Source organism: Eucalyptus grandis, chromosome 1 (assembly GCF_016545825.1).
Source record: "Eucalyptus grandis isolate ANBG69807.140 chromosome 1, ASM1654582v1, whole genome shotgun sequence".
Classification (NCBI taxonomy): domain Eukaryota; kingdom Viridiplantae; phylum Streptophyta; class Magnoliopsida; order Myrtales; family Myrtaceae; genus Eucalyptus; species Eucalyptus grandis.
The window spans coordinates 39884514-39905888 of NC_052612.1; the positions used below are offsets into that span (position 1 = coordinate 39884514).

At 42.0% G+C, this 21375-nt stretch overlaps 5 protein-coding genes and 1 non-coding gene across 6 annotated transcripts; 4 read left to right on the plus strand and 2 right to left on the minus strand.

Annotated features, from left to right (window-relative positions):
* The first annotated feature begins 1307 nt into the window (after window positions 1-1307).
* Window positions 1308-6209, plus strand: LOC104442141 (conserved oligomeric Golgi complex subunit 5). Its single transcript, XM_010055472.3, is given in 4 exon segments — window positions 1308-1495; window positions 1497-2513; window positions 3099-3572; window positions 5012-6209. Coding segments are annotated over 4 exon segments (2511 nt in total). The 5' UTR covers window positions 1308-1408; the 3' UTR covers window positions 5945-6209.
* Window positions 6143-7353, plus strand: LOC104442150. The gene is made up of 3 exons (XM_018876226.2): window positions 6143-6274; window positions 6413-6497; window positions 6999-7353. Exons 1-3 carry the CDS (start codon window positions 6234-6236, stop codon window positions 7248-7250), a joined length of 378 nt encoding a protein of 125 aa, XP_018731771.2. The 5' UTR covers window positions 6143-6233; the 3' UTR covers window positions 7251-7353.
* A 3446-nt stretch (window positions 7354-10799) lies between these two features.
* TRNAR-ACG lies at window positions 10800-10872 on the plus strand. The gene has a single exon. It is a non-coding gene; the product is annotated as a tRNA-Arg (tRNA).
* Window positions 10873-12007: 1135 nt separating this feature from the next.
* LOC104442155 (GDSL esterase/lipase At4g10955) lies at window positions 12008-14186 on the minus strand. Its single transcript, XM_010055492.3, has 2 exons — window positions 13979-14186; window positions 12008-13209 (listed from the first exon to the last, which is right to left on the minus strand). The coding sequence occupies exons 1-2, from the start codon at window positions 14122-14124 to the stop codon at window positions 12144-12146; spliced, it is 1212 nt and encodes a 403-aa protein (XP_010053794.2). The 5' UTR covers window positions 14125-14186; the 3' UTR covers window positions 12008-12143.
* Window positions 14187-16486: 2300 nt separating this feature from the next.
* Window positions 16487-17897, plus strand: LOC104442165. Its single transcript, XM_010055502.3, has 3 exons — window positions 16487-16802; window positions 17179-17256; window positions 17376-17897. Exons 1-3 carry the CDS (start codon window positions 16568-16570, stop codon window positions 17672-17674), a joined length of 612 nt encoding a protein of 203 aa, XP_010053804.2. The 5' UTR covers window positions 16487-16567; the 3' UTR covers window positions 17675-17897.
* A 418-nt stretch (window positions 17898-18315) lies between these two features.
* LOC104442172 (cytochrome b561 domain-containing protein At4g18260) lies at window positions 18316-20998 on the minus strand. The gene is made up of 4 exons (XM_010055516.3): window positions 20313-20998; window positions 20059-20220; window positions 19369-19517; window positions 18316-18877 (listed from the first exon to the last, which is right to left on the minus strand). Exons 1-4 carry the CDS (start codon window positions 20442-20444, stop codon window positions 18571-18573), a joined length of 750 nt encoding a protein of 249 aa, XP_010053818.2. The 5' UTR covers window positions 20445-20998; the 3' UTR covers window positions 18316-18570.
* Window positions 20999-21375: the final 377 nt, after the last annotated feature.

Sequence of the window (21375 nt, forward strand, 5' to 3'; positions counted from 1 at the left end):
CATTAGCTAAATTTGATTAAACTTTGGTTGGATTATAAGATGGAGGACTTGATTCGAAAGTTTGTGAAATCAGAACAATTCGACTCAACAATATGACAATCCATGAACTAAATTAGAAAATAGAGCATACGGACGAAGTATGTAATCTTTTCAGAATAATATTCGTGCTTGCATTTGCAGAAATCATTCAGTGGTCAGAGATTAAAGGTCGGATTCGTCGATTATTGTAATGGATGTAATCAATTCGAAAAGCCCGATTTCAGTTCGATGAGAAGCAAAGCCGTGCGGTCTAGGGGTGTGCAAAATGCCCGGGAACCGCTCGGACCGCCCGGAACCGGATTGGAACCGCCTGGAACCGGCGGTTTTTGAGGGAATCGGTCCGGTTCCCGGTTTCAATTTTTGGGAACCGGTGGGCCCCAGTTTCCGGTTCCCGGTTCCATGGGCGGATCCACCCACCGGACCGGACCGGTTCTCTTTTAATATTAAAAAAAATACTAAAATTGAATACAAAGCAATTGTTTTGTGGCAATTGCAATTGTTTTTGCTGCAGGATGAATACAAAGCTAAATATTGGGGAATTCTTATGCTTTTTTGTTGTTTAGTTTATTTATTAATATAATGATGAAGGTAATGTATTCAATAAATTCTTGTTTAGTTGCACTTCCTTTGTTTTCCTGTGTTTGGATGGTGCCTCATTTCACCTCTTTTGATTTGTTTGTGTGACTTGTGATATTTTGCCGAACCTAATGAGGGATATGTCAAGTTCATAGCTTTAAGAGAGACCCATTTTTCCTAAACACTTACTACTCTCTTTGCCTCTATATCAATTTACGTACATCCATTCCTTCATTGGTTGCATTTATAGTTGTAACAAATGAATTTTTGTTCCACGTACTTAAATTTGGTTTTTCCTTTTTTGGCTTGCTTTGATGTCACGTAGTCGTTTTATGTTGAAAATCAAAATTGTTTTGCGTCAAGATCGGTTCCATGGATCTGCCAAGAACCAGGACCGAACCGACAGGTTTAAGGTGGATCCACGCAACAAACGGGTGAATCTTGCCCAATTTTTCGGAACCGGTCCTTGAGGTGGTTCCCGGTTCTAGGTTGGGAACCCCCCCGCCCGGACCATGCACACCCTTAGTGCGGTCCGGTCGGGTTCGGTTCGGTTCGGTTCTCGCACGGTTCCCTCCATCAAAGATCAAGCGTGGGCTTGGACAAAATACGCCCGCTGTAAGCCCAATTGGGCCCGGTCAAGCCCAGCCCACGTGACCGATAACTGCAAGCTGCAAATCTGCAACTCGAAATCGATGAATCTCGCTTCTCAAAGAGGACGAAGACGACGACGATGGCAACTCTCTGACTGAGAGAAGAAAACTCCGGAAGCGAAGAAGGATTAACGCAAGCAAATATGGCTTCTCCGGCGGCACTCCGATCGCCCCTGTCTTCTTCCCCGTCGCCGTCCTCCCCTCTCCACCGCCTCTCCACCTTCAAATCCCCCCCCCTCCGCCGCCGCCTCCGCCGGCGCGGCGGCGCCGTCGTCGTCGTCCCCTCTCGACGCCTTCGCCGACGACCCGATCTTCTCTCCCTTCCTCTCCCCGTCCTTCTCCTCCACCACCTTCTCCTCGGCGGCCCTCTCCTCCGGCTCCCCGGCCTCCACCGCCGAGAAGCTCCACTCCGCCATCCGCCTCCTCGAATCCCAGCTCCGCTCCGAGGTCCTCTCCCGCCACCACCACCTCCTCTCCCAGCTCTCCTCCCTCCAGTCCGCCGACCTCTCCCTCTCCTCCGTCCGCTCCTCCGTCTCCTCCCTCCAGTCCTCCCTCCGCCGCGTCCGATCCGAGCTCTCCGAACCCCTCTCCTCCATCAACTCCAAGACGCTCCAGCTCTCCAACCTCCACCGATCCACCGATCTCTTGCAGCACACCATCCGGTTCCTCCGCTTGGCCAAGAAGCTCCGGGAATCGGATTCCGCGGATCCGGACAAGCTCGACCTCGGCAAGGCCGCGCAGCTCCACTGCGACATCCTCCGGTTATGCAACGAATACGATCTGGCCGGCATCGATGTGGTTGAGGAAGAGTTGAAGTGGATCCGCGAGATCGGGGATAAGATTCGGAGCGAGGCCATGAAAGTGTTGGAGAGAGGCATGGAAGGGTTGAACCAGGCGGACGTTGGTACTGGATTGCAGGTGTTTTACAATTTAGGCGAGTTGAAGGCCACTGTGGCGCAGTTGGTGAATAAGTATAAGGGAATGGGAGTGAAGAGCGTTAATGCCGCATTGGATATGAAGGCGATATCAACCAGTGGAGGAGGTGTGTATGGTCCGGGAGGGATTAGAGGGAGCGGGACGCCACAGATTGGAGGGGGATTGAAGGCGAGGGATGCGCTTTGGAAGAGGATGGAGGCGTGTATGGAGCAACTGCACTCAGTTGTGGTTGCAGTTTGGCACTTGCAGCGGGTTTTGTCGAAGAAGAGGGATCCATTCACGCATGTATTGCTGCTTGACGACGTTATTCAGGTTAGCGTGTTAGGTTGTGATGTAGTTTGTATTTGGATGCTCCTTTATGTTCTCTATTGTGCTATAAGACTTTGAAGATCATACTTTTAAATTAGTCAGCTGAAGCCTTGCATCATCGGCTGGATCAATCTGCTGGTGGGGAGATTTGGTGCAGTGATTCATCTGGGTTGAACAAGTTATTAACTGGCTTTTGCATTACTTGCCTTCTTGTTCTGGTGCATAATGTCAGTTGTCTAGTTTGCTTAAGGAAATGATCTCTTTGCCTGTCTGCTTGTAGATAAAAAAGCTTATTTTCTTAATACCCGAGAAATATGCTAGCTCTCTTGTTTTCTGCAGTTCTCATCCTTTGAACACAATGTCAGTTTGATCCTCCTCCCGCTACGCTATAATTATCCAATTTTAGTTGCAATTTGGTTTTCCAAATATTACTTCCAAAGCGAAAATCAAGAAAAGCATTTTTACTATCTATCAATTTCTGATAACTATTTGGGGAGGGCATGTTTTGACTTTCCGATAATTTGTGATTTCCTCTGTTTTCTCTCATTTATACTGTATACCCTTGCTAAAGTTATTTTATTTGCTTAGGACGGTGATGCAATGTTATCAGACCGTGTCTGGGAGGCACTTGTTAAGGCCTTTGCAAGCCAAATGAAATCCGCCTTCACTGGATCAAGTTTTGTGAAAGATATGTTTACGGAGGGATACCCAAAGATGCTTTCCATGGTTGAGAATCTCCTAGAGCGGATTTCACGCGACACTGATGTTAAGGGTGTATTGCCAGCTATCACTCCTGAAGTGAAAGATCAAATGGTTTCGGCAATAGAAATATTCCAGACTCAATACCTGGTTCAATGCTTTAAACGTCTTACAGATCTTGTCAACAATGTATTCCCCGTGTCCACTCGTGGAAATCTTCCCTCCAAAGAACATATCTCAAGAGTTGTGTCACGGATACATGAAGAGATTGAAGCTGTCCAGTTGGATGGGCGTTTAACTCTGCTTGTCTTGCATGAAATTGGTAAGGCATTGCGCCAGCTGGCAGCACGAGCTGAGAACCAGGTAATTTACTGGACATTATATGTTGCACTAAGGTAGATTTCTCTGTTCTTTTTTCATGATTCTGGATTTTATTTGTTCAGTCCATTTGTTAGGATGAAATGTCTCTAGAAGCATATATAGAGCTTAGCTTGCCCTTACAGCAGGAGAATAAATGTTAAGTTGATTGTGGATGAGCGATTTTATTCTTTTCTCATTCAGGTGGCATTGGTTTTCTCTTTTTGTCTCTCTCTCTTTTTTTTTTTTTTTAATTCATGCCCGCCCGCCCGGAGGGGGTGGAATTTGAGGCTCAACAGTTTCATAAATGAATGTTTTTTCCCCTCCTTATTAAAGCTAGTCAACCCTAGGAGAAGCATTTTGCTTGGAGGTTTTGGCTACAGCTGTGATCATGTTATCTGGTTTTTCAGCAAGTCAATTAGAATTGAAGCTGGATGGTTTGTCTATTGAAACCATGCTTTAATTTATGTTTCTGTAAATGATCAAGTCTTTTGACCATCATAGATTGGTTAATCATGCTGGAAATGGGATATAGGTTCTTTTGTGACTTGTAAGGTTACTTATTTGGAAAATTGGTCTTCTTACAATTTGCTAGAACAAAGTACTGCTTTATGCAAAGTTTATCAACACGCCAAAGTCAGTCCGATATTTCACATGTTGGCCATTCTCATGTGAAGGCTTGTGAGTTGAAGAGCACACTACCTGTTGCTAATAATCATAGACAACATTTGCTTGGAATATGAACTCCACTACAGTATGTGTTCAGCCAGATGATGCATGCTTCATATTTAGTAAGAGTTCCATAAGCCATCAGTATGAAAATGCTTGCTCCAAGATACTAAAGAGTGGTTTATAGATTGAATTCCAGATGACAATATGGACTTAAGAACAACAGTTTGGCACCGTAAATTAGCCTGCTTATGCCACTATTAAACATACCTTGGTTGATCAAATGATACGACAGGGTAGCCATCTAAATTGTAGTTGAAACAAGAGTCAATCACTTGAAATATTTAGATCTTTATCTATATGCTAGATGCATTGATAAAGATCTATTTTTCATAGCAAATTACATAGGTCACTGGGGTGTTTTTTAAAATGGTAGGTGAATATTTATTATTGGGACATTTGTGTTTGTGTTATTCATTAAGTTTCGTCATTGATTCTCTTTTTAGGATGATGGGAGAACACTCAATCCTAATTGTGATGTTTAGAGAAAAAAACAAGTGTTCTGGTATCTTTACCAAAAAAAAAAAAAAAAAAAAAAAAAAAAAAACAAGTATTCTGGTATATGCAGGGGAGACAATCGAGTTCACGTAGCCTTTCCCATGGTGTGGTGACAGTTTCCTTGATTTGAATTTGTGACATCTGGGTTAAAATGAAGTAACGTTATGATTCTTGTATAAAGTAATTCTGAATGGTGGAGGGCAACTTGTATAATGCAGATATCTACTGGTCCTGAAGCACGTCAAGTGATGGGTCCCGCTACAGCAGCCCAGTTGAAGAACTTCACCATATGTCAGCATTTGCAAGAAATTCACACCCGCATATCATCTATGATCCGGGAATTTCCACCTGTTGCTGCCAATGAGCTTTCCCCTGCACTGGGTGCAATATATGAGGTTGCATGTGATGCAGTGACATCCTTATTTCAAGCAATGCTTGATCGCCTGGAATCTTGCATACTGCAAATTCATGACCAGAACATTGGTGTGCTGGGGATGGATGCTGCTATGGACAATAATGTATCACCCTACATGGAGGAGTTGCAGAAGTGCATTCTTCACTTCCGTACTGAGTTTCTAGTCAGGATGTTGCCTCCAGCTAACACAACAGCTGGAGGGACAGAAATGATAAGCACTCGGCTCGTGAGAAACATGGCTTCACGAGTTTTGATTTTCTTCATTAGACATGCTTCTCTCGTGAGGCCTTTATCAGAATCAGGGAGGCTGAGATTGGCTAGAGACATGGCGGAGCTGGAGCTGTCAGTAAGCCAGAACTTGTTCAAGGTGGAACAACTAGGTGCACCTTACCGAGCCCTTCGAGCATTTAGGCCTCTCATATTCTTGGAAACATCTCAGCTGGGAGCATCTCCCCTTCTTCAGGATCTGCCTGTCAGTGTTATACTTCACCATCTCTACACCCGTGGTCCGGATGACCTGCAGTCCCCGATGCAAAGAAACAAGCTCACGCCACTGCAGTACTCATTGTGGATGGATTCACAAGGAGAGGATCAGATCTGGAAAGGCGTGAGAGCAACTTTGGATGATTATGCTGCGAAAGTAAGGGCAAGAGGGGACAAGGAGTTTAGTCCGGTGTATCCCCTTATGCTTCAAGTAGGGTCATCTTTGACAGAGAATGCTTCTGTGGCTCGGTAACCATGAAAAAGAGCATATAACCTTATTGAAGCTGATATATTAAGAGCATACCCCGTTCTCTTATTTGGGTGATGTTGCATTTGAGATTTTTGGAGAAGGCTTGTAATAGTGCTAGTCCCTAGTGTCAGCCATCAATGTAAATGCACGAGGTTCATGAAATTCTTTGGTCAAATTGTCCATAGCTCAGGATAAACTGTTTGTCAAATTCGACTGGTATGTCTTTCTACAGGTTGCACCCATAGCTTTAATCGGATATTTTCCAAGAGACAGGGCTGATCGACTATTGAGTATGGCTGAGTCGTTCCTTTCTTCCTTATTGAAACTCTTCCGGTTCGTTCCCTTTCTGTCTCCTGGTCCTTTTCGCCCCCACATGTTCTTGCATCACCTCTGCTAACAAGGGTCCACATAGGTTGATGTAATTCGCTACAATAATAGTGCCTTGTCCGCATTTCCCCTCTTCATCTGCAGCCAAAGGGCAACTAAAATAGTAATCACGCAGCTTTTTCGGGGGCTCCACATTCATTCCATGTCTGAAGCTGCAACGTCTTCTGAGGTATCTTAAATAAGAATGCCCCTATATATACATTTAATTTAGGTAAAGCAGGTAGGTTTAGAATTAGACCATATAAATGAAAATGACGTGCATCTTAGGTTTCAGCAGATTTTATACCACGGGGTTGGCTGTAACATTAACGGGGCTTTCTATAATAATTGATGAGGGCAATGCCAATGGCATTTAAGACAGCCAAAGCCAAGATTGTGAATCTTGATGTGACGTAGGAAAGAGAGTACGTATGCCCATTTATACAGTGGGCTACATAGTATATAGGCTCTTTCACACAGAAAAAGATTTCGATGGGATGTCCCTATTTTCCCTTATTAGACAACGATGTGTACACATAATTTACTAAATAAATCCGACCCGCTTCGTTTGTTTTAGAGGGACTAGGGAGGCACCAGGTGGGGCAGGTCGCTATACTTTGCCATTTAAGTAATCATCACCTCGCTCGTCCCTTTTGGACCTGACATGCATCACTGGCGACTAGCTGCACAGGTGAGGGAACGTGAACTGAAGTCGACGGCTTTGTGCGTGTTAGGGAGGTTCATCACTTCAGAAAAACATAAAACGAATCTCTTCTCTGCTATGGACACTGCAATTTCTGTCAAAGGGGGTGGCCATGGGCATGATGTTGCAGAGTCCTGTGCTGGTCAAGTCTCCACACGACTGGAAAAAGAAAATCAAGCTAAATCTGACCTATGTTTTCTTGCTCTATCTTTGATTGAAATCAAATCAAACCTAAGTTGAATAGTCGTTATAGTTTGTTAGATTAGATTATGGTGGTATAACCTCTGAAAGTGCAAAGGAATTTCATGTTCGAACCACCTACCGGGGCTTTGGCTTGCATTCTAATTGGACCATGAGATTGGTAGGTCATTCCATGAGCTTAGGATTTTACCTATTTTAAATGACTTTTCTTGTATAATAAAAATGATGGCACCGGAACAATTTCCAAGATTATTGTAGCAATAACACGGCGGAACTCATCATTGTTAATCTGTTTAAGTACATGTCAATCTACTGGCAATCGATAGGTTTACCTATACCCCAACTCTCCAATTGCAACTTTCATTCTTCAAGTTAAATTCTTCTGTAGCTTTTCATTTTCGAAACTGTATATTTGCAATAGGCGATTGCTATCCTATCTGACACGCTCGAACCTAACCACATACCATAGGCGAGCATGAAGCTACAATGGATGTAACAGCAAGAAATCGAACAGAATATGACAAGCTCTAGAATAGTAAGCTGCGTGCCCCGTATGCCCAGCTAGTTCCTGCATTATAACATTTATTTTATTCGCAAAAATGCGACCCAGCCTACTAATAAATTCAAAATTTTGCCACATTATTTTATGGTTGCTTAGCCTATACCTGAGCAGCCTCAGGAACTGACCCCCGGGCGTCAACAATCAAAGCTGGTATGCGTTTTCCTTGAAAAAGCCAAACCTCAGCATCTATTTCTTTCAAATAATGCCCGAGATGTATTAGGCCTTATAGAATATCATTTACTAGGTGTCGCAATAAGTTTATGTTAGGCATTCAGACTGACAGCAATTTCATGTCTAGGTCTCACTTCTCTAAATACTTTACTTAGGATGCATTATTTACAGAAAAAACTTCAGCAAAATAGCTTAATTTTAATGGTCATAATAATTTCTCGGCATCTCACTTGTTTGAATACTTAATTTTAAATGAGGTTTGGTTGGGGATATGGTTCATAATTTGATATATCAAGTGGTATCATGATAAATTGTAAGCAGATATTTAGATAAAAAAAATCACAGACAAATGACTAGAGGGGATAAATCATGTCACTTTAAAAACATTCTTGGGTTCGGGTCTTTTATCATTTTTATCATGCTATTCTATACTAGATGGATCCTTTTGTAAACTGATAATATTTCTTCGTATCTTCGGTAACACACAGACAATTTCGTTGTATCTTGATCATCACTTACCTGTATTCTGTCTTTTCATATGAGAGAGAGAGAGAGAGAGAGAGAGAGAGAGAGAGAGAGACTTTGGGATTACTTGCGTGGAAACGGACCCCTAAACTACAAAACCCACTTTTATATTCAACATCACTTTCAGGACTTCACACCATTAAGCCGTGGCTTGTTTTTGGGTTTCCCACAGCCCCTCTGATCAAGATAACGACCACATATTGATAGCATATAACAACTCCTATATAACATCCTCGGACCCTCCGACAAAAAACAAGGCCAAGGAGGTGATTCCTAAGCTTTTGCCCGTTTCCCTCTTTTATATCAGTTCCTATCGGGAAGAAGATGGAAACCCTAAACCAAGCCTCCCTCAAAATATCCAAACACCAAAAGAAGCATCAACGACGGCAGCAACAGCAACAGTTCAACAGCTTGATCAAAGTCCTGAAACCCGAAGTCTACATCATAGATAAATCCGGCTTCAAGAAGCTTGTCCAAGAACTCACTGGGAATGGCAGAAAAAATGAGCATGGTGGTCATCTTCTTATTTGTCCTGAATCTTCAACGAAAGTGATCACAGCCCCAGAGATGAAGGATCATCATCATCATCATCATCATCCTCGTGAAGGAGATGACTCCTCAGACCAGTACTTATCCAACCAAACATCCTCGCCTATGTCCTCGGACGGTGCCTCAAACCACCAAGTCTTTAATCAAACGTACTCTTTCATGGGGGAGCTGATGACTTTGAAGCACTCGACCTCGAACAGCGACCCATGGTGGATTCGCTCTCGCCCAGTGGAGCATCTGTTTCCAAAAGCCCAAGCTTTTCATCCGAGGATCTCGAGTCATGGCTCTGGTATATGGAGACCATGACAGCTGCTCCAGTCTGCAACGGTTTGGCTCAGTTGGAGCCCGAGGTCAGCATATATGATTATGAGCTATCTGGGCTATGGTAGTCTCTGAGAGAGAGAGACCTTGCGATCTCCATGATCCAATGATCACCTGGAGCTGCTCTTTGTATAAGAGCTGAACATATATGTTTCAAATTCAAACGTTAAAACCATACATGGTTTTTGTTGTTGTATAATGAATAGGAGTCAGAAACCATGCCTGGTTTTTGCTGTGCATAGAGGGCCTTGTTCATGCCCTAATAGAAACTTATGTGTGTATGTGTATACGGAAGACCACCTTGTACCTCGGTTGCGCCTACCATGGGTATATCCAATGTTCTATATCCAATGTTCTATATATACAATTCTATTCTTTGTTAATTCTTGTCCCTCATTTCGTGAATCTACAAACTTCCTCGTGCCATGTTCGTGGAATCAATGTATAAAGATAGTGTATTTTCTCTGCAATGTTCGAAAGCATCTGAAGTATATGTTTGAGGGAAAAAAGCGTGACAATGAGCTCTAGTTTTTTCCAATTAATTTCCCTTGAAACATAACGAAAGGAGCTAGATCCACCCAGATGAGAGAAAATGACCAGAAGATTCCCTTTCTGCTTATTATCAGCATGAGTTGATTTCATTGTCATCCGCACAGAGTTCTTCATGTGTTAGTGTTACTTCCTTAATGTAATCTAACATATCAGCACAAGCTTTCCAGTTACTGGGGAAAAAATATTAGAGAACCTGTTTATAACTCCAACAAAATTATCAGTCATGGTTTGACATGGTTTAAATGATCAGGAGCTTAATCAGAGCCTTTACAGTTGATTATCTTATTGCTAAAGTGCAATCCTCCATGTTCGGCATTTGAATTTTGAATGGGGGGGCTTAATCTTTTCTCTTTTTTATTTCATTATTGACAATCACACATCCTATCGTATCTCTCTTTAGATGTTTTTCTGTCTTCTCTTGCATTTTCCGATTCATTTATGAATTGCCATCGCGATCATCATAAGGAAAGTGACCCTGAAAATCTTGCCATCTCATTCATAAAATGTTGGGTATCGAAGAAAAGATTGATGAAAGGGCACGAACCCTCAAATGAATGTGAACACCAAGACGTGTTGTGATCATGTTCCCTTACTTAACTGATATAACGGTCACGGTGTCCTCTATTTCTCGAGACTTGACTTGGGTAAAAGCGCGTGTACTGTACTCTGGGTTTCATGGTTCTTCCTTTTCTTTCCCGCTTTTAAACTACGGTACACAAGAGAAGGCAGTTTCATGGAAACTCAAGGTTGCTAACCTGGTGCCAGACGAGTTTTTCCTTTCTCCTTACAGATGTGTGAGCTGAGGGTTTAGGATTTCTTTTGGGAGTCACGCAGATTAGGGTTTAGTAGGGACATCTGCCGAGATGTTAAAAATCTAATATTATTATTAATGAGCTTGTACCAAAGATGACTCCGTGGCCCAATGGATAAGGCGCTGGTCTACGGAACCAGAGATTCTGGGTTCGATCCCCAGCGGAGTCGTTTCTCCTTTTGTCTTGTTAAACAACCTTTTTTTTGGTATTCACGTATGCTATGTTATGCGCTAAATTTCAATCCACACCTTAGTTTTGACTTCCAAATGATCATTAATTGTGCGCTAAATTTCGGTCCACTCCTTTAGTTTTGACTTCCAAATGATCATTAATTGTCAGGAAATTGTGGTTCAAAAGCCCGTTTCTCAGGAGACCCCCAAAACCAGAAAGCACAACGAGTTGAACCAGAAAATGACTAGAAAAGGACTTAACTGGGCTTGGAAATTGCCAAAAAAAGAGCTGACTGTTTCTGGGTAAGACCTCACTGACTAGCTTTGAATTTCGCAAGACGGTTCAAGCCCAGTCATCTGGGAAATGAAGGGAAAGTCCAGAAAATGACTGGAAAATGACTTAAGAGCTGACTCAAAGTTTTGAATTTCACAAGGGCGTTTGAGCCTGGTCATCTGCGAAATGAAGGAGAAGTCCAGGAAATGACTAGAAAATGACTTCACTGGGCTTGGAAATTGCCAAAGAAAGAGCCGACTGTTTCTGGGTAAGAGCCAACTCACTAGCTTTGAATTTCACAAGAGGGTGCAAGCCTGGTCATTTGCAAAATGAAGACGCCCATTCCACTCTTTTTCTGCCTGAGACTCCGAGACAGGAATTTGACTTTCACCTATCTACTCCTCATCCAACGGCAGTAGATACTGCAGAGACGATCGTAGATTTGCCTGTCATCACAAACGCTCACTTGAGTATCAGTAGATGGAAATACCCTCCGTCCAAGATCACCTCGATTCTTTCCAATTCATGTGAAAGAAAACAGGAAGAAGGGAAATGCTTCCAAAGCAGAAGAAGGTTCATTCGGCCGTAATAGCTCCATAGTTTCCTCGACAAAACATAGTTTAGAAAACATATTCAAAACTGTTATGGTGGTTTGTTGTCTGGACTCCAGCATTAATTTCTCGTGTTGGTTCTCGAACGATCACCAGCGGGTTCTGCAGGAGAAAATTAGACCTCGCTGCATGGTGTGCTTATGCTAAGATGGATATTAACCAATGTCGTCTTGACAATGGAATGTGGACAACCAATGAGGTTTACATGTCGTTTCGGATGCAATTAAAGGTGAAAAGGGAAGATTTCTGTTAGACTCTGGCAAAAGTTGAGATGACAGACAATTGCATAATTAAATTAGAAGATGGAAAGTGTCACATTGGGTTTATTTTGAACAATTCTTGAAGTATACAGACATCAACCACAATCCTAGCATAACAGGTCCCCCTAGCGAAAGAGTTTTCGACAAAGAGAAAGCAACCGCAATCCTTCTGTATGCCATTGGGGCTTCCTCTGTGGATTTTGCGGGGCTGGAAGGTGGTATAAACTCCTCAACTGTCTGCTTATGAGCCTGCTATTATGCAGAGATAGCTGGAGATCCAAATCATTGGACCACCACTGCTCTAGTCCATGGGCTTCATAAAGATTTTGTTTTCCCTTGGACATCACAAACAGCTTTGCTGCTACATGACCATTCTCAGGTGCCGGATCTTCTTTCCTGGCATCCTTGTCGCGATCAGTATAATAGCAGCAAATGTAGTCACTATCGTTCACATACAGGTGAGGTACCCATTTTTGCATCCCTGTGCTAGAATTCTTGTTCCTGTGAAAGTATGAAACCCAATTGTTCAATCCTAAAAAAGGATTCCTCTCTTCTGCAGCGTCAATTGCCTGATTTTCGTCATTCGAAGTGAACATAGATCTGCACTTCTTCCAGGAATCCCCAGCTTTCTCTCCAATATTTCTTAGGCTCATAGCCAGCGAAAGAGAAGGAGGGTTGAATAAATGTGCATCCACGTAAATGCCCTCTTTAGCCAATGCTTTCCCTACCTGAAGAGCGAACCCTGCTCCTAGAGAATGCCCTGCAACACAAACATTTTTGCTTCCATACTTTGCGGCGACTGATTTTAACGTCTCCAGTGCTATTGTATACCTTACAGAACCTTTCAAGCTTTCCCAAGCTAGGAACCGGAGGTCATCCTCGACATCCCTACGAATTGTAGGGCTCTTGAGTAATGTCCCCCTGAGTGCCAGAACTGCTTTTGGCACTCCACTCGGTCGCATGAGTATAAAATCTGCTAGCGCTGCAGATCTGTCCCATTCTAGCAGTGCCCCAAAAATGGATCCATCCCGCTCATCGATAAGGGTTTGAACTAGCTTGTATTTGAATGGCAACCACCAATTTGGAGCTAGAGCATTTTCTTCTAACCGGTTCTCTTGTCTGTCTAATTCCAGGAGGTACACCGCCTGTATGAAGCAAGCCATGGCAGTTCTTCTGTAGTTCCCATCCTTCCTGGATGCAAGAAAGATAGTCATCAAGTCAAAACTCCCATGAGAAGATATGACCGCCTATAAGAAATTAACAGGGCTACTTAAGTCTGTAACAGTTTGAAGACACTAAGAATTGTTCCCTGAAGCTTTGATGAATGTCATCATCCATTGAAGAAATTCAACCAAAGGTACAAAACAAATATGATGCTGACAATAAAGATATGATTGTGAATTAAGCTGAAATGAAACTGGATCAACTTAAGTACTTCAATAATTCGGTGAGTAAATAGCTGGATGCTTCTTCAAATGGAGAGCAGGTTAAATGTCTTTACATCATGAGCAACTGGATGCACAAGTCATTATTAACCGGATCGAACTTTGCCCGATTAAGGAGCAGTGAAATCTCGATAGTTTAACACCACTTCCTATAGCAGAAAACCGTTCAACAACTAAATACCGGGCAATAAGAAAGATATGGTACAGGAAAACGACACTCAACTATCAAATCGACAGCATGGAATTCTACGACCCAAACGCAAGATGCAACCCCATTGCGAATCTCGGTTTTCAGAATGCAGATATATCAGAACAAATAGGCCATGGTTTGGTTTTGGCACCTCATGTTGAGGAATAGCTTAAAGATTAAAGAATTGGGTAACGGGTCAGATTCAGAAAGCCCCTCCATGAAGTACAACCACCATATGCACTCGACTCAAGAAACTCCACATCGACATCCAACAGGTAAAAAGTTGGAGCTTTAAACCAAGACATGAGGAGGGTGAGGGACGGACCAGTTGGAGCTGATGAGGTGCCTCCAGTTGGGTGAAGCGAGATGGCGAGGTCCGGACACGTGAAATGCGTCGGGATGAGCCTGAGCCTGAGCCCGAGATGGGTCGTCGTTGTTTGCCGACATCTCGTCTGCACTTCTGTTCGCCATCGAAATCGATCCGGTTCAGCCCATCACCGTCCACTCCACCTCTTCGCTTTGCATCTTCAGCTCATTCCCATATTCATATGAGAGAGAGAGAGAGAGAGAGAAAGAGAGAGAGAGAGATTGATGGAGAGTCTGATGAGGACTGGAGGTTCCTCTGTTTGCTTTTGTGAAGCTTTTGGAATCTCATTCGATGCCACCACCATTTGCCAGTAAGAGAAAAAAACTGTTTTTCTGAGCGCGCTCTTTCTCCCCCCCTTCCTCCAACGGTCGCGATTCCTTCGTGGCGCCTGTGGGCTGACGAGCTAGCTATTGAAATTACGAAACTGGCCATCGGCGGATTGGGCGTAGCAGGGGAAGCTGCCGCTCCGGTTGAGGGGGCATTTTGGGGAAGAAGCAGAGTTCGCTTTGACTTTTTTCTTTTTTTTTCCTTCTTTCAGCGAGTGGAAAGATGGAACAAGGACCTGTGGGGGATCGGACAAACGGCGGAGGGGCACGGGCACGCGGTTCCTTAATCAAAGGGGTCTTCCTCTTCTTGTACTTTCCTTGGACACTAAGTAAACCTTCAATCCCATATGATTAGATGATAAATTCTGTACTCTCCCCCCGCCCCAATTAAAAATCCCCCTTTTTAGGGTCCCTTTATTTTACGGAAAACAACTTTTAAGAAAATATTTTCCGAATTTTTTTTTTCATTCATTTCATGAAGAATGAACTGGCGAAAAACTTTTTCTACTATTGAAAGAAAAGCACATTCAAAATTGGAAAAAATGTTTTCCATTTTTTAGAAATGGAAAAAAATTTCTATAATTTCTCTGCCTTGTTTTCTTTCATTAAACACATTTTCTTTTTTTCTTTTTAAAAATCTATTTTTAATTTTCTTTTTCCTTTCTTTCCTTCTTTCTTGGCGGTCGCTAGTGACCACCACAAGCCAACTTGAGTCTTGCCATGGGCCAATGAGCTCGAGCTTGTGCAAGGCTAGATCCAGTGAGGGTGAGCTCGAGCTCATTTTCAATGAAGCTCGGGCTCACCTGCTTGGCAGAGCTCTAGCTTGCTTGGATTGGGTGAGTCACGAATTCATCGGCTTCGGTGGAGCTTGGGTTTTCTTGGATTAGTCGAGCCTTAGGCTCTTTGATCTATGTCTTGGTCGATCACTGAGTGACCGGCCATCGTTGGGGCACATATAGTGGTAGAGGAGGGATGAGGAAGAAGGAGAAAGGAAAAGAAGGGAAAAAAAGAAGAAGAAGATGTAAATTTGATTTTTCAAAAGTGAAAAGTTAAGATTCAATTTTTTTAAAAATATATAAAAACTAACAATAATTTTTCCTGTAAATTAAAAAAATTAAAATTTGATTTTTTGGTAATATTTTCTAAAATATCAAATAAGATATCAAATTGAAAATATTTTCTACTTCATTTTTAGGTTTTAGTTGAACATTGAAAAATATGGTCATTTCCTTTAAAAATGACTTACTTAAAACATTTTCTAGAAATATGATATTTTTGCAAAACGAACGGATTAGTATTTAGGAAGTTGTTAAATGCAAGTGTGATTTATTATTTAAATATTTTAATACTTCTTTTTATACATAGATTGAACTTTGCCCTTGGCCTATGCGTGAAAATATGTGATTGAGGAGGCAAATTAGGGTTTGGAAGATTCAAGCGTAGGACCTCCTTACTTTAAACACCAATTATTCTAAAAATTCAAGATATTAAATAAACATTTGATTTACTATTTAAATATTTAAATACTTCTTATTTGAAGTCAAGTGGTTTACGCATATTCTAATAAAAAAATTGAAAAGAGAGACATTCAAGAGGAGGGTACGGTAACCATCATTAAGATTGGCCATTACCTACTGGTGTTCATCTTGAGATCTTTATTAATTGAATATTGAAATAGTGATTTTTGAATAAGAGAGAGTCCACTCGAGTTAATGAGTTTTTACAAAATCATGTTGACATCTAGAATTTAACATTTCTAGATATCGTGGAGCGTAGAAAATATTTCCCTATTAATTTTACTTTAGAAAAAGTAAAATCTACGGCATTCGAACGATAATTGTTGATCAATCAAGTGCAACCCTTAAAAAAAAAAAAAATCAAGTGCAACCCTTTATTCCAAAATTTATTATTGAAAGTCTTGAGAAAGAGAATCCCTTTGCCGGTCTCCAGTGACACCGACCTGCATTATTCTTCTTATTTTCCTTTTCCCTGTCCCTTTGTCTACGTGGAAAATATAAATATGTGGAAGAGCCATTTTCTCGTGTCGGAAATCGGAATTGATAATTATAAGTGGCCATAATAAATCACCAACAGAAATTCCAAAAAAGAAAAAGACAAAAAAATTCCAGATCCAACTGAATTTGAGCGCCACGGGACTGGAGTCTCCAACGGAGGAAAACCAGAACTCCCGGGACACCGAAATATCAGACATCGGACAGACATGGCTCTGTACTGTCGCGCGGTTTCTCTTCACCAAGCGCCTTCCTCCGCCGCTCCGCCCCCGGCCCCACCTCTGATCCCGAAGCAGAGACCTCCTCTTCTCTTCAAGCTCTCGTCTCCCGCCCCGCCGTCGCCGAGCTCCCTCTCTCCTTCCTCTTTCAAAACACTCGCCCAGGCCGAGAAACCCGACGGCGGCGGCGAGGTCGCGGAAGAGGACCCACCTGCCCTTTCCTCTGGTAATCCTCTTGAACATCGTTTGGGGGGCTTGAATCCTTTAAATGGCAATGACCCTTTTGCTTGGGAATAGTTTAATACGGTCCCTGTTGCAAAGTTGCTTCCTTTTTTCCTCTGGGTGTTTTCTTGATCGATTGAAGATATGTGGTCATCGTATCCAATTAGCCAAATCAGTGCTTTTGTTTCCCGTAGTGAAAATTGTTTGAAGTCTCCCGGCCGAAACTAGCAATTTGAGAATTCAAAATTAGAATCGCTCCGTGTACTTTGTGCATCATCAGTCCTTTGAAATGGGTCTTTTTATCTGAATGGTTTGAACCGTGGAGATTAGAGTATAATCTATTGGCTAGTTACCTCCTGTAATTGTTTTCCATTCTCAAGGATCACCCTCTTCTGCTCGTTCACAACTGGATCTTCTGGAGCAACTAACTGCTTCTAGTTCGAGCACAACAGTGAACGGTGAGTGTAATTTTCCCTTTTAAAGGACATTCAGGAACTGTGCATTTGTTGCGATTATAGGAAGGAGGAACCATTGCTATTGCTGCCAATTTAACTTTGAATTTGTGTATGGGGACTAGGCTACATGAGTGACAGTATAATCGGCAAACTCACCATCCGCGATCAACTTGCGCAATTGGTTGGGGACAGACGAGGAGATTTCAGTGTTCCCTTGGGTAAGAAGAGCTTAAAGAAGATGAGCGAAAAGTTCTTAACCATCTCGCAGAAGAGAAACATCAAGAGACAAGCTTACCTGGATGAAGTGTCTCAGAGGAACGATTCGGTTTTTTTCGCCACTATCGGAGCGTTTGTAATTCTTCCGCCTATCGTAATTCTAGGGATAGCAATAATAACTGGTTATGTACAGCTTTTTCCGTGAGAATTATAATATATCTCATACACAGCTTATGGCACCCTACTCAACATGAGGCTGTTGTTACTTTCAGTTATTTACCGCGTCTACATGTTACGTGTATTGAGATTAGTAGGGTTACCGTGCATGCCGACTTCTCCTGGAGATGCGGTTTAGCTTGATTCCAAAACCAGCTAAGCTTGTTGCAAGAAATTTGGCATGAAGAAATAGAGTTCTTGAGGATCCGTAACTTGAATTTAGGCACTAGTGGATTGCAATGTATAATCATTGCCACTTTCTTTTTGTTTATCGTTTGCAAAAGAGGTTGTGGTTAATCCTTGAATGCGATAATTAAGTTTCTTTTGGCATCGAGTGTCGTATAGGAGAGTCTGTTTGAGGTTCACTAGATTTTGTGTGGAACGCTGTTTTGTATGAGACTTCTGCAGAAACTTCGCACTATAACTCCAAGTGGAATGGTTCATGACCTTAATGGAATTAGCGACTTATAAACGGTTCTAAAAGATTTTTTTATTGAATTTCGGAAGCATTCATGATGAATTATCTAACGAGCACTTTCGACAGAAATCTCTGCAGTTTCATTTGCTCTTGTTAAAGGACGGAATCTGCAGATTTTGAAGGCATGATTGCCTTCATGATTGGATACTTGATAAAATAAAAGAGGCACTCAAACCTTTCAGTTTCATTGGAAAATAATCTGCACATCCAATCTCAACTGCAGAAGGGAAGTCAGTGTAGTTCCTCTTAATAAACTTTGCACAGCTAATCTGTCGCTTCTCTATCCTATGCCTTACACATTCCCGATGCCGTAATTTGGAAGTGCGTGAATAGTGGAGTATAAAACGCGGATAAAAAAAAAAAATCAATTTGAATGTTAATAGCACCGCGTTGAGCAATATAAAATCTCAACCAGACTCAATCAACGACTCTTCCTTGACATTGTGTGAGGCTGTCTGGTCAATTGGTCTTGTAGGTTCATTGCCCAAAACTACTCCCTGCTTTTGTATGTACTCCAACTTGTCTTGCAGCAGGTAGAAGAATGAAAAGAAAGAGACCTCAACAGTGAAAAGGATCACCCAGAGCCTTATACTTCTCGATGTCTTTTCGCTGTAAGCTAGTAAACCTGAGTATATGTTGATCACTCCCAGTAGTGAAACTGTGGTTCCAAGTGCCCAGTGACCGAAAAACCATGGAAATCTTCCTTTGGATCTTCTGTGAGTTTGAAACAAACTTACTGAGCACAAAACTGTACAATCTTGGGTAACATTGATCAAACATAGTAGGGATTGGGCATAAAGTTGTTCTGATCTGTAGTCAAAGTCGCAATTGCTTTTCCGATGCAAAAGAAAACGAAATAGAAAAAGCAGTAGTGAGTATCTTCACTTGCTTCTTTTGACGAAGTCTTAGTAATGCTTGTTGAGATGAAAACTTATGATGCTTTTTGGAAGGTTTATATGGTAATTGAAGCACTGCATTCTACATCATCATTTTAAACCATTTATGGAAGCAAAAACAGAACTAATGTACAAACTGCCAGAGCTTGCGTAAAAAATAAAATGCTTCCGCTGGCGTCTGCTGGCGTTTCTTATTAAATTGGATTAAATTCGGCAATCATGTTTTCTTTTAAACCCAACGAAAAGATTAGGTAGTAAAAGTACCAACATAAATATTGAGTTCCAATGATGATGAAACTGACTGCTTACCTTAGCGGCCGCAGAAAACCGGCCAGAGCTTGCAGCCATATCATCCCATATAATACTAAACCAATTCTTTGGTGATGGTTGTTAAACGAATTGCTGAAGTTCTTGATTGACATGATAGCTCCTGCTGTGGCAAGGAGCACTGAGAGCACCTGTTCAAGAAAGAATCTGTTTAATACCCTCTTTGAAAAATGGGAAAGAGCGGTCATAATTGAACTATACTTCTTTTGGAGACTAATTATTCTTGACAGAATTCCAACATTGGTTATTATCTGTCTACATCTTTCTCCAATACATAATTGGGAACCGATGTTGGACAGTACTAAAATATCAAATCCACTGAACAGTATGACCTAGAGATGAGTAATTTGACGACTTCTTCAAACTATCGAGTGATCATCATTCCAAGAACTACTAATTCCGAGTGGTAAATGAAGTTCCTCCTTTTCAAATAACGGTAGCAAACAAATACTACTGGCTTATGGAAAATTTTCTGTTAAGAGTAATCATTTCTTATCATTATCATAAAGTTGCACTGTGGGGAATCAACTTTTGATGAACCATGTGGAAAGCCTGAGTATGTCATCCTTCTCCAGGTTGGTGGACGTTTGTTTAGAAAAAAAAATTTGTGGTATTAGTCTGAAACAGTTGGAATTCAGGAATAGATTTCACAGGATTAGTCATTGAACTCGCCTGCAGAATAGCATGAGCACGAAAATAAATCTTGAGCTTTCTTCCGGATTCCTCTCCTTTTGACATTCTAATGACCAGAACTCCTAGAGGCATCAGCAACCCTAATGAAACCCAGAGGAGGAATCCGTGCAGCGTGATTTCGAACAACAACCGAGAGCTCACCTGCAAACGCAAGATATTCAGGGAATTCTTTGAAAAATGAGTATCCAGAGCGCTGAGGTGGAACAATTTAAGCAGGATCATGTGTTCCTTACCTTATGAGCATCAATGTTGCTGTTCGTATGACTTCCTACATTTCGTTCTTGAGAGGAGCCGGCGAACAATGGCAGTGAGAAAACCAGCAAAAGCGTGCTCATTTGGGAACATACCTTATGAGGAACTAGCATCTCTACTGGTTGAGACGATGCATAGGCTAGAACAGACTGGGACTGTATACGGTAGATACTGGAGGATCGCACTGATATGAGAGAACCAAAATATTTCAGATGGGTTTACCGAGTGAAAGCTAGCTTGGCTTCTTAATTTCCTTCAAGACTATCATAAAACACTGAAATGGCCTCTCTCTCTCTCTCTCTCTCTAGAATACCCAGTTGAAAGCAACATACAAGGCTTGTTTATATAAAGAAACGGCTATCATTGTGAGTGAGAGGAGATCCTCCAAAGTACCCAACTCTCACAAACTTTTTGTTGAATACTCAAAGAAAGAGAGATGCCTGTTGAAATAGTTGCTAAAAGCAAATCAAGCGGATTGCATGGAGGTAAGGGGGCCATGGAAAAGATGACCAAGCCGAGTGGAGAGGGGAACGAAGCAAAGAGAGGTGGTGGTTTTTCAAACAATGCGTTGTGGGGTTCACTCGTGTTCTGTGGCAGGCTTTATGAACGTGGAGTTGCAGGGCAAAAGGGAATGTGGGTGGAGGACAAAACAGAAAATGGGCAAAAGAATGTGAAGTGGAACTTTTCGTGGGCGGGTGATGCTTCGTTTTCTGCTGTGTGGCATTATCTTGGGTGACCCCAAATAGGGAAATACATTATAATAACAAAGGCCCAGATTTGAACGGTTCTGTCCATCACTCTCAAAAGCACAAAAGGCCATGCTTGATAAAGTGCTCCTTCCCAGCGTATACACTTTAGGTCCTAGACGTGAAGAAACGAATTTGGCACCAAAAGGGTCGACGCTGAAAATGCCGGTTATGGTTTTTTAAACATCGACAAATTGTTGGGTTCTCCTGTTTTAAGTTGTCAATTAGTAGTAACCAAACACGTTCGGCAAAAGTCGAGGTGCAATTGGGTGTGAGGTGAGCAAGCCGTGTTTTATCT